General features: G+C 44.9%; 2 protein-coding genes across 2 annotated transcripts; one reads left to right on the top strand and one right to left on the bottom strand.

The window, feature by feature from the left end:
• Positions 1-2,274: 2,274 nt before the first annotated feature.
• LOC136536291 (ankyrin repeat-containing protein At5g02620-like) lies at positions 2,275-3,189 on the top strand. Its single transcript, XM_066528636.1, has one exon. It carries the CDS (start codon positions 2,275-2,277, stop codon positions 3,187-3,189), a length of 915 nt encoding a protein of 304 aa, XP_066384733.1.
• A 309-nt stretch (positions 3,190-3,498) lies between these two features.
• On the bottom strand, positions 3,499-13,522 carry LOC136536290 (uncharacterized). The gene is made up of 17 exons (XM_066528635.1): positions 13,164-13,522; positions 12,580-13,046; positions 12,147-12,319; positions 10,604-11,174; positions 10,380-10,528; positions 10,129-10,277; positions 8,975-9,026; positions 8,746-8,834; positions 7,822-7,908; positions 7,630-7,688; positions 7,371-7,432; positions 6,842-6,894; positions 6,656-6,734; positions 6,365-6,495; positions 5,536-5,614; positions 3,674-3,832; positions 3,499-3,510 (listed from the first exon to the last, which is right to left on the bottom strand). Exons 1-17 carry the CDS (start codon positions 13,520-13,522, stop codon positions 3,499-3,501), a joined length of 2,730 nt encoding a protein of 909 aa, XP_066384732.1.
• Positions 13,523-15,656: the final 2,134 nt, after the last annotated feature.

The following is a 15,656-nucleotide window of genomic DNA, read 5'->3' as shown; positions in this document are numbered from 1 at the left end:
CACGTTGAATTGTCAAAATACTCCCTACGATTCCAAATTACAATTCAGTTTAGCTGTTTGCTAAGTCAAAGTTTCTCTAAATTTAACTACATTTATAGGAAAAAAAACTCAAATAACTAGAATACCAAATTGGTTTCATTAGATTCTTCATACAGTATATTTTTATAGAGCATTTATTTGAATTTCTAGAGATCAATATATTTTTCTGAAAACTCGGTGAAAGTAATAGCTAGAACAAAGTTAGAATGAACTGTAATTTGAATCGGATGGAGTAGCGTGTAAAGAGGGAGGTGAATCTTCGTACCCACGCGCTGGAGTTTGATCCGCCCGATGCGGCCGTGGACCGGATTCATCCGGGAAGGGGCACGCCGCCAGGGGAGGGGAGCCACCGAGGACAGTGGAGGTGTGCCGGGGGAGTCCGCTGGTGAAGGCCTTGCCCGGAGACTGGAGGAGGAGGACGGGCGTGTTTACTATTTCCAGACCGCGACAGAAATCTGAGGGCCTCTAGCAGCCGCCCTCTCAAATCAATTTTTATTTATTTTTAACCCTTTTATAAAACTATTTTCAAATTTGACACCGTTCATTTTTTATTTTTCAAATCTAACACTTTTGGTCATGTCTATTGCCCTGACGCGGCCAAACCACTCTACCGTGCCATGCATGGTGGCGCGGACAGAGGGAAACACGTGGCAGCGACCGGGCCCCTGACCGCTGACATGGCAGGCGTTGTCGTGCCGCAGATCTTGGCGCAGCAGTGCCGCACCACGCCGCACGGCGCGGCAAGACTAACTTAATGTCGCGCCGCGAGCCTCCCTCCCTCTCTCTACCTTACTTCGAGGGCGCCCGCGCTGCTGCCTCCCGCCTCTCCCAAGGTCTGCCACAGCCCGGCCCTCCCTAGCCGCCTCCCTCCCTCCTTTCCATCAAGCTTCTCCTCGGCCTCGATCATGGTAATGATGCTCTTATTTTTTGTTTGAACGGTGGATTCAAATATTATAATTGGTAGCTAGGGTTTGGAGGGAAAGTATATTTGGAAACTATGGGCTAGGGTTCGAAGAAAAATATTAGTTCGATTTTTGTCAATGTTAAGATTAATTAGTTAGTTAGAAGTATGTTTACCATGTTTAATATAAGGTATATTTTTGTTCCTATAAGTGTTGGTTATATTTTTTTAGTTGTAATACAAATGGTTCTCCTTTACATTAATTTGTGATGTTTTGATTGGTGTTAAACTACAACCGTTTTGTTAGATGCAAGACATGTATCGAGAGCAGTTGTGGCGAAAACAGGGTCGTCCTAGATAATTATACCCCGACGTGTCTAAGGAAAGATGCCCCCGTCCCTCCTGACCTCCCTGTCCCTAACTGTAACTGTGGTTTCGCGGCCCACGTGTTTCAATCGAGACCTTAGACACATCTGCGCGTTGCTTCTACACATGCAGTCATTTTAATATGGTAATTGTTTCCTTATCTTTTTTTTCTTCATTTGTGTCAGTAGTTACTAATATTTTGATAGAATCTTATTGTGTATGATCATGAGAGGTGCCTTTTTCAGTGGATCGACGGTCCAAATAAGTTTGATTCTAAGGTACCTTCATTTTCAACTGATTGGGGAGACAGGAGATATTCATGTGAGCACTTCGAGAGATGGGTTCCACCTCCTCTCAACCCTCCGCTAATGACGACTAAAGAGAAGCACCTAGCCGTAGTTAGACGACTCGAGAAACCTACTCTGTGCGATTGCGGAGATCGAACTGTGATAAATCCTAAGAATACGTTAGAGTTTATGTGTCCTACCAAGCACGAAGTAAGTGAAAGTATATCTGTTTAAATGCTTAGCACTATGTGTGCATGTATTAATCTATTCTCTTTTAGCGCTTTGGATTTGCGAAGTGTCATTTAAAGGAGTGGCTCTATGATCCTAAGAATCAAGGCAAAATTGGCTAGCGGACACTGAAAGTGGAGGTCGTTTGTTGACGAACATCTAAAATGAAATTATTTGGCTGAAAGATACTCTCATTGCTAACAATTATATACTGAACACCGCATCTCTTATTTTATTTATTTCCATCTAACGATGAGAGAGGAAGGTGGGAAATATTATTCTTGCCTTTGTCTGTTTCTTCTTCCTCTCTTTTTTTTTCTTGTGTGGCGTCACGAGGCAGGACATGCTAAGCCGGACCAGTGCTGCCGCGCGAGGGTCGGGCAGGCTGCGCCGCCGACAGAGGTGTACAAGAAGGACTCGGCGGGTCTGTCGGCTCTTCACGTCACGGCGCGAATGGGACACCACCGCGTGGTGAAGGACATGCTAAGGATCTACCCGGACGCCGCGGAGCTCCGCGACGGCAATGGCGGGACCTTCCAGCACACCGCGTGCAGGGAGAAGCAGTCCTCCGTGGTGCCTGTTGTCATCAAGAGCCGCACGCTGCGCGGTCTCCTGCTGGATGCACAGGACAGGGACGGGAACACGGCGCTCCACCTCGCGGTGGCCGCGGGCGCGCCGGCCGTCGTGGAGGCCCTGCTGCAGAAGGGCGAGGCGCAGACCGACGTCCTGAACAGCGACGGCGACACGGCGTTCGACCTCGCCGCGGCGTCGACCAGCTCCTTTACGATGGTGAGGCTGGTGGTGACGCTGGTCGCTTACGGGGTGCGGCTCCGGCCCAAGAGGCAGGACCAGCTGGCGCCGTTGAGCGGCCACGACGTCGTGCAGGGGATCGAGAGGACGTCCGACAGCCTGGCGGTGGTGGCCGTGCTCATCGCCACCTCGGCGTTCGCGGCCGGGTTCAATGTGCCCGGCGGGTACAGCGACGCCACGGGCCAGGCGCACCTCGCGGGCAAGTTGTTCTTCGACACCTTGTTCCTGGACATGTTCGCCGTGGCGACGTCCGTGGTCGCCATGATCCTGCTCGTCTACGGGAAGACATCGCGCTCCGCCGTCAGCTCGTTTAAGAGCTTCGCGTGGGCGCTGCAGTGCATGTGGGTGTCACTCATGACCCTGATGCTGGCTTTCTACGTGGCTCTGGTGGCCGTGGTGACCACAAGTGCTGTCAGTCAGTACGGGTTCATGGCTATAGAGGCGTGCATCTGTGCCTTGCAAATATGCCTAACGACGTGGATTATTAGGCCTGCAAAGACGTGGAGAACGATCTGGAGGTATATAAGACAGGAAGTCCCGCTAAAGGAGGGAATGTGATCATCAAGCGGCAGTATCCTCTTGTTCGCGACGCCACACAGGGAAAAAAAAAAGAGGAAGAAGAAAGAGACAAGGTAAGAATGACATTTCTCCACCTCCGGCTCTCCTTAATAGATGGAAATGATTAAAATAAGAGGTGCATTGTTCAGTAGTATAATTGTTAGCAACGAGGATATCTTTCAATAAATGACTCTATTTTGGATGTTCGCCAGCAAACGACATCTACTTTCAATGTCCGCTAGCCAATTTTGCCAAGAATCAATGGCCAGAGCCGCCAAAGACAAAGAAAAGGAAGAAAGAAAGGAATAATCACCGAAGCACCTTCAGTCATGTGCGAATATGGTGTCAAAGTCAACTACGGTCTAGTCCCTTCGGAGCTTGAAATATACCATTGGTGCGCCAATTCTAGCCCATGAATCGTAGGGGTATCATCCTCTGGCAAATCTGTGACTAGTCTTTCCTGAGCCGACATAACATGAAGTACCTCAGTTGGTACTGGTAATGGCATAGCATGAACCAGTACTAGCATAGCATCAACCGGTGTTGGCATAGCATCTTTGCCTCCTTCGTCATCGTCTGAATCCTCTGAATCACTGCTATCTACATTACCGATCCTGTCCTCCTCCTCATGCTCCTCCTCTTCCTGCTCGAACTCATTCGCATCGAAGTCACTGCTTATAAGGCCTATTAACAACCGCCTCGAATCATCGACTGCCATTGAAGTTGAATGAAGCTGCTTCCTGCGTCAACTGACCAGTCCAAATTCATGTTACCCTGAGTTGCTTCCCCTTCGACCCCCGATTCTTGATTTATTGCCTCCAACACCGTCAATGGATGGCCTGTCTTGAAGACCCTTGCATCCTGTACCATTCTCCACCACTACCTCAGCCATGGATACATTAAAACCTTAGATCACCCTATTATAGCGGGACCAGTGAGCACGGTCGCACAAGGGCATCAAGACATAATGCCCTAGTCATTCCCACTATCAAATCTCCCCTTTAGTGTGAAATCACCGCCAAACTTTGCATTTAAACGGATATAAAGGTCGTTGAAGCTAGAAGGTTCATCAAACCATTCTAATTCTTCTTCCATATCAACAAACATACCACCTTCTTTCTTAACACTTCCTCCATAAAAAACTCGGACACAACAATCCATCCACAAAAGTATTTGAGGAAACTTCATCGAGTCGTCCAAATCATCGTATCACGCACTACTAAGTATCAACACTTCAAAACTACTATATATACTAACTACTAGAAAATAACTATACCCTAACTACCTAACCAATCCCTAAACCCAAAGTCCTAACTAACAAAAACCTAAACCCTAAATTTCTAACCAAACCCTAAAACCAAAATCCTAACTAACAAAAACCTAAAGCCTAACTACCTAACCATACCCTAAAACCTAACTACCCAACTATACCAAATCACTAACCCTAATCAATTGATTCAAAAATTAATCACCAAAATAAGGGTCTTGGAGGGGGGAATACCTTAGCAACAACGGCGAGAGCTTCTGGGGTCAGCCCCGATGACGGATAGGGCCATCGTGTCCTCGGCGGCGGCGGCGGTGCCCGTACGCCCCGCCACCAAGGGAGGGGGCGCGGATGGCCAAGGGCTGACCCCCACCCTCTGAGCGGCTGGCGGAGGTGGAGGACCCAAGGGAGGGTGCGACGAGCGGCTGGCGGCGGCGGGCGCGGGCAACGGGCGTCTGGCGGCGGCGGACGCGTGAAAGGGAAAACGGAAAGAAAGAAATGGAGAGAGAGGGAAGAGGAGGCCGTGTCACGGGCCTCTACTGGGCTTTGTCGCGCTGTGCGGCGTGGCGTGGCTCTGCCGCGCCAAGATCTGTTGCGCGGCACAGCCGGCCACGTCACTGGTCATCGCCCGGGTCTGGCCGCGCCACGAGGCGCGGCCAAAAGTGTTAGATTTGAAAATAAAAAATAAACAATATCAAATTTGAAAATAGTTTTAAAAATGGATTAAAATAAAAAAAATCCTCAAATTAGTTGATGCCTCTTTTATTTTTTGCCTTGGCTCTCAAGGCCCCGTTCGGCTTGCTGAAACTTGACTGGAAAACACTGTTCTGGCTGAAATATTGTGAGAGAAAAACATTGTTCCGACTGAAGAAAAAAAAAGCCGAACAAGCCGAATTTAAGGTAAGCCGAATGGGGCCTTGACGATGATTCAAGTAGTAGGGTCCCGTTGAGTTGCTGTAACATTTCTAGTCAAAATGGACCCACGAGACGACAGGCAACTAGCGGCGACCTACAGTTGCTCAAGGTCAGCTTTGGCTTTATTCTACCCCGCTTCCCCATCTTCGTCCTCTCATCATGCATACTAGTGCATCACGCGCGCCTTCGCGCGCGCCGGTGATTAAACGGATATCAAACCTGTGCAGGTAACGGCGCTTATCTAGACTGCAGTACAAGCATAGCAATTAACGGTAAATGTAGCGCAGAGGTAGCAAGTCTACTTATATTACATGGATGGATGCCATTGAGACGGCTAATGTTTTGAGGTGGAAGCATAGGGTAGTGTTCTAGAGACACTACAGCGGTGCATGGCATATGTCTAGAGACAGAGTTTATAGTTTGCCATATAGTTTGCTACAGTGCAGGTAGCAGCAGGTAGGAGGCGTAGTTCCATAAGATTAAATTGTTGGATCCTAGACTATACAAGAAAGTTGATGATGAACTGCAAAAGCGGATATATTATGCATACAAAAGATAGTCTTGTGTGGCGGTATAGCAACCTAGGCATCAAAGGTTCGAACTGCCCTTGTAAACACCAATGTACATAGTGCTGAAGATGAGCTAGGCTGTAGGCGCTGTGGCGGCCACGCAAAAGGCGATGCACCAAGGGATGTCCCAAACTACACAAAAAAGCAAATAGGTTGAGCTGACGACAAGAGCGGTGAAGGTGTCTTTCTAAAACTATGGCAGCATGTATTTAAAAACCTGTTTCACTTTTTTTGATTCCCCAAAGAGGATTTGCGTCCAGCAGACTTGCCATGAGGCTTAGTATCCTGAGGTCTTGGCCTGGAAGAAGAGCATAATTATCATTGCTGAGAAGCTGCACAGAAGGACTATATCCTCATGTTCTAACTCATCAGTCTAAACAGTCTGCCAAACTATGTGAATTTCTGATCCATACTTAGTGCTGAATACCTTTTTGCTCGCCTATCTAGGGGGTCCTCAGAATGTTGCTCCTCTGTATCCTTATCATGTCCGGTCATCTGGACATCGACGTTGAGTTGCTGAGAACTCTGATGAGCAGATTGAGCGAAGGTCGTTTGATCCTATAGAAAAGGACGTCATCGACAGAGGTTGGTGATTATAGTCAACAGGAAGCTTGTATTCACATTTGTCATGTGTGAGAATGCAACTCTAGCATTAGCATTTGCGGTGTAAACTTGAGGGGGGGAAAAGAAATGATTTGTGGATACAAAGAGGACAAACCTCCTTATGAGTAGACTGGTCGTCAAACAGTTTCCTCTTTGCACCTTTGTTTTCAACATGTGTCGATGACTTTGCGGGGCTGAGAAACATAGCAAGCATATACGATTGTATTATAATAATATGTCAGCATGACCCTAGATGAGCTAGCAAACTCTATATACATAAGTTTTGATATGGGACACATACTCAGCAACACCACATGAAGCAGGGGTATGAACAGGTTGAAGTTCCGCTGAGAGCTGCACAGGTAAGGAAATCAGCAAATATTAGTGTCTGTGAATGGTAATTCCAGATTTAAACAGTAAGCTAATGGAGCAAAAGTAATCAGGTCCGACAATGTCACTAACTGGTTTTGTTGGAGTAGGAGACTCGGTAGGTGGAGCATCTATCATCAAGGAAGATGGCTTGGGTGTACTAGGCGCAAGCGGTTGTAGCTGGCATGACCATCAAGGTTTTTGGTGGAGGAGGAATCTTGCTGGTTCCTTCAATTGTTAGTGACCTTGGAGTCGACAGACTGTTTCTAGAAATCTTCCATAATATACTTGACCTGGTATTCCCTTGTAGTCTTTGAATAGTAAGATTCGCTCGTTAGGCCTACAACAAATGTATACTTGTTTCCGACAATAGCTGTTAGTCCAGGAGGTGTGCCACTCATTCTATTAGGAAGGTGAAAGAGAGACTCGTAGCTTTTCTTAATCGAGCTGCTGAGCAATACCGTCAAAGCAGAAGAACCGACCCTCTGCAGTGTTGTCTGTAGCAGCGAAGGCCAATTTGTACCTGCGAAACGGGGAATGAAAATGACTGGTTAAGAGTGCTAGCTCAATCTTAGGAATAAACAACGGTGTAGTGTGTATGAAGAGGTAAGAAAGTAGGGTTACCTTGGCATAAAATCTAAGGATTTACAACCACCGCACCAAGGCGCACCGCCGACCTGATCAGAACTAGATTTTTTGCATCCTCGGCAGCCTAGATACCACCATGAATCGTCATCTGGCACAGCCGTAATTGTGACTGTGCAGTGAAAGCCTGATTGCTGTGGAAGGAAATAGGCCAAAAGTATATATACTGTAACATGCATCGATTTGGATTAGTAACCCAATGCTTAATGGTTTATAGGACATATAGGGAACTCATAGGGATCAACTGCATTTAACTCATCAAGTGACCTGTGCTCTATGACAATTTGTTCGTCCTCTTGCAGCTGCGTTGGTGATGAAGGAGGCAAATCTATTGGGAAGTGCTGATCCTGAAACCTACAATTTCAGGAAACCGTCAATAGTAAAATTCCCGTACAATATATAATGAAGGATGCAAATTACCATGTACAAGCACGACACTCACCTGTTATAATATGGTTGGGCCTCTGGTATGGGAGGATTTAGATACCAGTGGCAGGCGTTGTTTCCAGTCACATGTGATACTCCTATAATTTTTTTATGTCTCAGCTATGGGTGCACGCACGCTAAATTCGATGCTAAATAAATTGGAGATGGTAAGAAAATTTACTCTAGAACTCTTTGGGGACGCAACCTACAAATAAACAGACAATTGCCCTTGGATTACTGTCATTGTAGATAGAATCAAGGCTGAATGTCGTGCTTCGCAATCCCCATAACGTGACCCTAAGCTCGTTGTCTCTGGAAATCGATGAACACAAAACTAAAGAACATGCAGTCAAGGGTGTGAAAGTTAAAGGCGAACAGTGCAATACAATCACAGAGCACTTACTTTAAGTCTTGAATAATTATGTCCTGGGTCAGAGTCGATGTTGCCTGTCCTGTTAAACGCGTTGGGACTGCTGGATGCACTTTGATGATAACACCAATAACATATGTGCATACCATATAGAATATTAGGAACTGCCACATTTAGGCTAGAGTGTATGATCTACGAAGGAGCTTACCAATAAAATTCAGGGTGCTCTCTTACATGCTGATGTATTTCATTGAAAGGGGACAACTGTATAAAGAAACTGTGGGAACATGTCTGAGGGGATATCTTCAAGTACCACTCTAGTGTAGCAAGTGAATTCAATCATGCTATTTCCACGAACAGGCATGTAGGAATACTTAGTGTTTTTAACCCTGAACCTGCTAATGGTGTACACCTTGCCAGCCTCTATGAGAGGGCTTTTGTCCTGCACTTCATCTCTTGGAATTTCAGCATACATAACACCTCCCTGCAATAATTTTGTACAAGAAAAGGCGTATTACATGGAGCAAAAAGAAATGTAGGTACATAAAGCTCTGAAGTAAGGCCATAAGCAGGTACACTGTATTGAAAATGTAGACATAGATAGGAAATGTTATAAACCCACACCTCTTTATCAGTGAGAATGAGGTCAACATGCAGGATAGGGCCATTCTCATTCCTACCAGTGAAATTCCACTTTCTGATAACTCGAACACAGACTAGAAGCCTGGATGTCTCTTGGCTTTAGATTTGCTAAGAGTGTGGGGCTAGGTGTACGAGCCATATCATGCACCTGTAAAAACAGGAAGAAGATGAATCTCTGACATGACAAAACTAGGGGAACTGTGGTGAACACATTAAGTTAATAAGGTGCAACTAAATGTGTAAGGAAGGACAGTAATTATGTATGTACAAGCAATGAAGCCTACCATGCATAGGTAGCAGACCAGACAAATGGAGAGGAAGACATGCTAATACACACACACACAATGAACCGGTATATCAACATATAATACAATCAGCAAATACTCGAAACGATCTGTCATGTACTTGGCCCAGCATATGGGACACAAGCAAGTATTTCTTTGTACACAATATTCTTGGTTTCATCTGTACAATTTCCGTTTTTCGTCCTCTATCAGAATTATGAGCCCCTTTTTCGAACTTACACGTGAAAGAGCCACATAGAGCTGCCCATGTGTGAAAACCGGCTTTCTAAGATAGATGCCAATGTAAGAAAGTGTCTGGCCTTGGCTCTTGTTAATGGTCATAGCATAACATACTTTAATTGGGAACTGGCGTCTATGGAGAACAAATGGCCATCTTGTATTTTTTAGTGTTAGAGAAATCCGAGGGATGAGGATGATCTGACTAGCATGGGTACCCGTCATAATGCGTGCCTCAATAACCATGTCTCTAAGAGTAGTGATAATCAGTTGCGTACCATTGCAAAGGCCATCAGATTGGCTTAAATTCCTGTAGCAGCATTATAGGGACACCCACTTTAAGAATGAGTCGGTGCCGAGGGAAATTATTTCCATTGAGAGAGTTTAGGAATTCAACAGGATACAATAGATCATATGCATCATGAGTGCCTGGAGGCTTTCCTGTTTTGTCATAGCTCAAATATTCCTTTTCCTCATAGGGGAGGAGAGAAACAACATGCGCGTTAAGTGTTTTCGGCCAAATCATTGGTAGGTGTTAAGATGGCTCGGTCCCTAAGGTAGGAGGAATCAGAGTAGTTGTTCTGCAAATCTGGATAGATTGCATGAACTATGCACCTGATGTTATCCTCTTTAGGCATCAAAAGCAAATCATGAGGTATTTTGATCCATGCAGGCTCACTCTCCCCTTCTTTTGCAAAAGAATTTACTCTACCATCCCCAACATCTAAAATCCAATGGCTAAAATCAGACAACTCTTGACGAGCCTATGAATCCAAGCCCAAAGAAGACAACCTCATATTCTTAGTAAGGGTAAGAACAGTAACAGACGACCACAATGGAGAATTGACAATAGCGGCGTTGATAACCTGTGCTGGAGTCCCACCCTCAATGACAGGTAGTATCTGCCTTAAATCACCACCAAGAACAACAACCTTGCCTCCAAATGGCAGGTGGGCTGCTTCAGAACAGTTTTGAGACTGGATATCTCGAAATGTTCTGTCGAGAGCCTCAAAAGCTGCTCTATGAGTCATAAGGGCCTCATCCCAAATTACTAATGATGTTATCTAAATCAACTCAGCTAACATAGTACCTCTCTTTATGTCATGGACAGAGGTTTCATCTAGATCACAAGGTATCTTGAACCGGGAGTGGGCTGTGCGACCACCAGGCAGTAACAGTGCTGCGACCCCTGAAGATGCAACGGTAAGAACAATCTTCTTCTGTGATCTTAGATGTGTGACAATACAATTCCAAAGGAACGTTTTGCCGGTACCACCATAGCCAGAGACGAAGAAGAATCCAGGTTCTTCATTTGTAACCCTATGGACTATAGAATTGAAGGCAGCAATTTGCTCATCAATGAGTGATGATAGTAAGTTTGACTGATCAGATGAGCAAAGAACGTCATATGATAATTCTTCTTCAACCAAACGGTTTGTGGAAGAAGAGCCAAAAGCACTTGTTCTATGTGGAAGATTGAAATTGTGTATATTGCTACCACTTTTAGCAAATAAAGCAGTTAGATCATCAAGCAAGCGATTCCTAATGTCATTGTCTGGCATCTGGTAGTTTTGGTTACCAATCATGTCTCTGAACTGGTATTGAATGTCATCCGCTAGGAGCCTCCAAACCTTCTCAAAAAAGGCATACTCATCTCCAACCTCACAAAAGAGGAGCATGGTAACAAAAAGGTTTCTTAACTGTCTAGAGGTTGCCCAAGCAGCGGCTTCATCAAAAGCACTGTACCACTCTTGGTCATCACCAAGAAGGCCATGGGCCCTGCATGCACTCCTAAAAGTAGGATGGCAGATACCCTGGAAGGACCGAAGCTCTTCATAACTTGTGGCTCCTCTGACCACCAACAATAACATTCTTAGGAAGTACCGGTCACCAGCCGAAGGATGAACATAGTGGATATGGCCTATTTTACCGATGTTGTGACACCGCCGTTCCCATGTCCTAGAGGTCTCTTCCCATCTCCACTTAGAAGGAAAGTCACAATAAGTTAACTCCCTGCTCTGAGAATGGGTTTGATTAGCAACAAACCACTGAGTGAGCATTGTCCTGCATAGGAATTCCTGTGAGAGGACGCGGGACATATTGGCTTTCGCACGATATGTAATGAAATTTTCATTGGGTAGATGAATCGGCAACCTTTCTACAGATGGATAGTGTCTATGGATATCATAGCCAAAGACTCTCCAACATGCATCTTGCTCACATATATACTGGTAATCTAAATATTCCTTAACCTCATTAATAGTTTGACTCTCTTGATCATAGGGGGGGTCTACACCGTCTCTAACTCTTTGGAGGTAGACCCTGCTACAATCCGGTCCCTTAGTCACATATTTGAAGAGGTACTTAACAAAGATGCTCTTGTTACACCATTCTACATTAATGTGAGCCTGGTACCTCTTGAGCAAGGACAAATTATATGGCACAACCCATGAATTATCCAGTCTCTTGACTCCTTTGCTAACAAACAGATTATTCGTGCGTCTTCTGTACACTGCAAATCCATTTTCATTGACCAAAGTTTCATCTTGGTAAGGCTTTGGAAATCTTTTTGAACACCTGTTGTTTTTCATGCAAGGACAACACATATTGTACCTTCCACAAGGACCGTGTACCATGTGTTCTGCCACAAGAGCATATCTCAGTGGATCTTCCTTTGGATCGGGTATCTCAGCGCTAACAAAAGAATCTACATACGCTGAAGTTGGTTGTGAAGTGTCGGCAGACACCCAAAGAATGATGTGGGCATGTGGCAGACCACGTTTTTGGAACTCAACTGTATGGAGAACTGCAGCATACATTAAAGTGTGCGAATGTGAGATAGCGACATAGATCGCACAGAAGACAATGCGCATGTGAAGACATGACATCAATAAGAAAGAACAGGCTATAACAGCCAGCACAAAGGACTGATAGGATGGATTTAGAAACGAGCGAACATATGTCAACGATAATCTAGAAGAAGACAGGTAAATTTGTGATGGTTGCAGAAACAATCTAAAAGATGAGCAAGGACACAGGAGGAAAGAATAGGCCTGATATTAATACCTGCACTACATGGACCAAAGGCTTTTCCACTCTTAATATCATGCAATTGGTCTTCAAGCTTCATATTAAAAACTCTAACAATTATGTCGGCTCTATCACTAGGCTTCTGTCCTGGTTCAATGATACCCTCAGCTATCTCAGGCCACTTGACGTTGCATGTGAATGTCACAAAGAAGTCAGGCAGACCATGAACCATGCATATTGCAATGGCATCATGGTAGTTCTGAATCATGTACCTCCGGCCTCCCATGAATGAGGATGGCAAAATAGTCATTTTCCCCATCTGGGTACCGTCCACACAGCCATGGTCTACAGCATCGGATATACCCTGAATGTTCTCAACTCGAAGATCACTCTGATTATCTAGAATGTACCATAATCTGCTTTCATCTATAGCTGCTCTAGCATCAACCTTGGCCTGACTAGATAGAAGACCATAACAAAGATATGGATTTGGCTGATTCCGTCTGTAATGGAAATTGTAACAGAAGTAATCCCGCATAGTAACCTTACTGCGAGCGTTTGTCCTAGTTGGCATGGCACCATTATACAAAACACCAATCTAGTATCCACGCTCACCATACGAGAATAACAAAGGATATTGTAATGCCATATAGGCAGGATGCAAAGAAGATATCTGTTGTAGTTCTCCAGAGCGTGTTTGAATGACTATATCACGCTGGAAAGTGTCAAGAGAAAAGTCCCCGACAACAAGCATAGCAAGCTGATCAGTAGTTGGAAGACTATACTGAGCGGGATCTCCTTCCTTAGCTCCTATAATCCTCACAATGAAATCTTTGGCCTGTCCATCCTGAAGTCTATCACGTGCCATCCTAAATTTCTTAGCAAAAGGATTATGCTGGTCAAGCATATCTATGAGGCTCCGAGTAATGTCAGGATCCAAAGTGTCATCAGATATGTCAGCAGGTGTTAAAGCCCGCATTCTGTTAGTGACCTCGTTAGCGGTGTCATAAATATAGAGCCACAAAAATTTAGGAGGACTTCCATCTGATGGCAAGAGAGACCCAATCCAATGGTGCACCTGTCCACTAATATTGAAAATCGGAGGGCCACGACCATCATTAAGCGAACGATCAATGTTCGCCCCCATAGACGTGAAGGCAAAAAGGCAATTGTATTGCCTAATATTCTTCATGAATTTGTTGGAACGAGGACCTCCACCAAACGTCGCTAGCGCACCCAAAGGATCAGGGCGAGGCTGGAAAGGTGGGATGACAACTTTCCCACTCCGGCAATAGTTGTTATAAACAATACTGTCATCATGGCGCGAAGACTCAGATTTGGCCCTCTCGCCGTACCAGAATACAGCATCACAATGATGGCACTGATAATTCGGGGGGCCATAATAGGACTTATCTCGATAAGAGGCTATAAACCAAGGTTTTTAAAAAAATGGGCGTTTAGAGCCGATGAATAGGATCAACGAGCCGTGGAGGGAACGAAACAAGGATAGGAAAGCACAAATCATGTTGGTTCAGGAACGTCTAAAATGTACCTTTGAGCGCATTAACGTATTCGTCATCGAAATGGCCACACTGAAGAGATGGTGTATAACTCTTTGAACGACCTGTGAGGCGGCTCGATTAAAGGAGAGATACACGGAGTGTAAACAAGAGTGTAGTTTATGGAAATAAAAAAAGAGAAAAAGAAAACGCGGAAGCTGTGTGGTCTATTTGCTCCATATGGAACCGGCAATATACCTGTCCAAGCAAGCCGGTGTTGATCTAATAGCCTTTTCGCCTATGACGCCTTTTTCGCCTATGACGGGACTCAGAAGGATCTAAGACGGGCGAAGCATGGAACACACGGGCACCTAAGAGAAGAGAACCAGAACACAGATAGCACTATGATCGGATAAGAGGATCGAGAATAAAGAACTAGCACTGCAAGAAAGACACAGAGAAACAGTATACAATTTCTTGTGCGGCCGGTCACAGAACGGGCGGGGCGTGAGGACACTGAGGAAGCTAAACAGAATCGGCGCACAGAAGGATCAAGTTCATCAATAAGGCAAGCACCCCAAGCATGATGACATAATCAAAGGAAAATTTCAGTAAACGAGCAACCCATACACTATCAGAGGAAGCTAATATTTTGATACAGAAGCTCGAAGGAGCAGTCGCCAAATAATGCAATAGAGAAAAAAAGGGACCATGCAGGATGGGTACGAAACCAAAATAACATAGTCGGAACCGGTGTGGACATACCAGGTAGAGCAGACACGCAGAAGCCGAATGTAGCAAACACGTTAACAGATGCAAGAGGGCAGAATCGCTGGCACAGGGTGAGGAAAACAAGACCAGGTACCGAAGGAAACCACATGTACGTGCAGGCAATACGTGAACAGAAGAAAGAACAATCTGTAAATCCTATGGAATTCTGGTACTGCACCTAATAACAACAAGAGGTGACCGGATCAGGAGCACTGGGACAACCTGACACAAAGGAAATAATGTACAAAGGCTGTAAAGACAATAACCAACAATCATGTACCTAATACAACGATACACATCAGCTGTGAGCATTCGAGAGACAAAAATAACAAACAATGGTGTCCAAGTAGAGCGCAACAACGATAAGGCATAGACAACGAGCTCCATTAGACACACAACACAGACACATATAGAAGCACAGCACAACAAGAAGAAATAATCCACATGCACTACAGGGAATAAGTAACAGTAAACGTAGGTCAAATCACAAGAAACCACAAAGAAGGGTTGATGGAGCAAACCATAGTACATTACAATTGCACAAGAGCACAAAGGTTCGACAACTTTATTTTGTGCAGATAGCAGTGAAGCGCACGAAACAAGATTGGATTGTTGGGCGGGAAAAAAAGGTCATCATTGCATATGCCAAAGTGCCTCAGTTCACTAAGACAACCAAAAAGGACCATATACGGGTGAATAAAGGTGGAATACAAATATCATAAAAGACCAAGTCTTCATCACAACATATGGCTATGGCTGACTTGAAATGAGAATCAGAAGACCATAAAAAAGTGATAACTATAACTGTCTATTCTTACATGCTTGCTGTTATTCAGAGGGGAA

This window comes from Miscanthus floridulus, chromosome 2 (genome assembly GCF_019320115.1).
Source record: "Miscanthus floridulus cultivar M001 chromosome 2, ASM1932011v1, whole genome shotgun sequence".
Lineage (NCBI taxonomy): Eukaryota > Viridiplantae > Streptophyta > Magnoliopsida > Poales > Poaceae > Miscanthus > Miscanthus floridulus.
Note: the sequence above shows the minus strand (reverse complement) of the source record. Positions and strands in the feature narration are given on the sequence as shown.

What these genes read in the sequence shown, in the direction of transcription:
- LOC136536291 (XM_066528636.1), top strand. Translation starts at nt 2,275, where the DNA reads ATGGGACACCACCGCGTGGTGAAGGACATGCTAAGGATCTACCCGGAC.
- LOC136536290 (XM_066528635.1), bottom strand. Translation starts at nt 13,522, where the DNA reads ATGCGGGCTTTAACACCTGCTGACATATCTGATGACACTTTGGATCCT. An exon ending in AGGGTGGGACTCCAGCACAG is followed by an intron (nt 10,278 to 10,379) that starts GTTATCAACGCC and finishes TTGGATTCATAG; the next exon opens with GCTCGTCAAGAGTTGTCTGA. An exon ending in CCTAAAGAGGATAACATCAG is followed by an intron (nt 9,027 to 10,128) that starts GTGCATAGTTCA and finishes TTTCACTGGTAG; the next exon opens with GAATGAGAATGGCCCTATCC.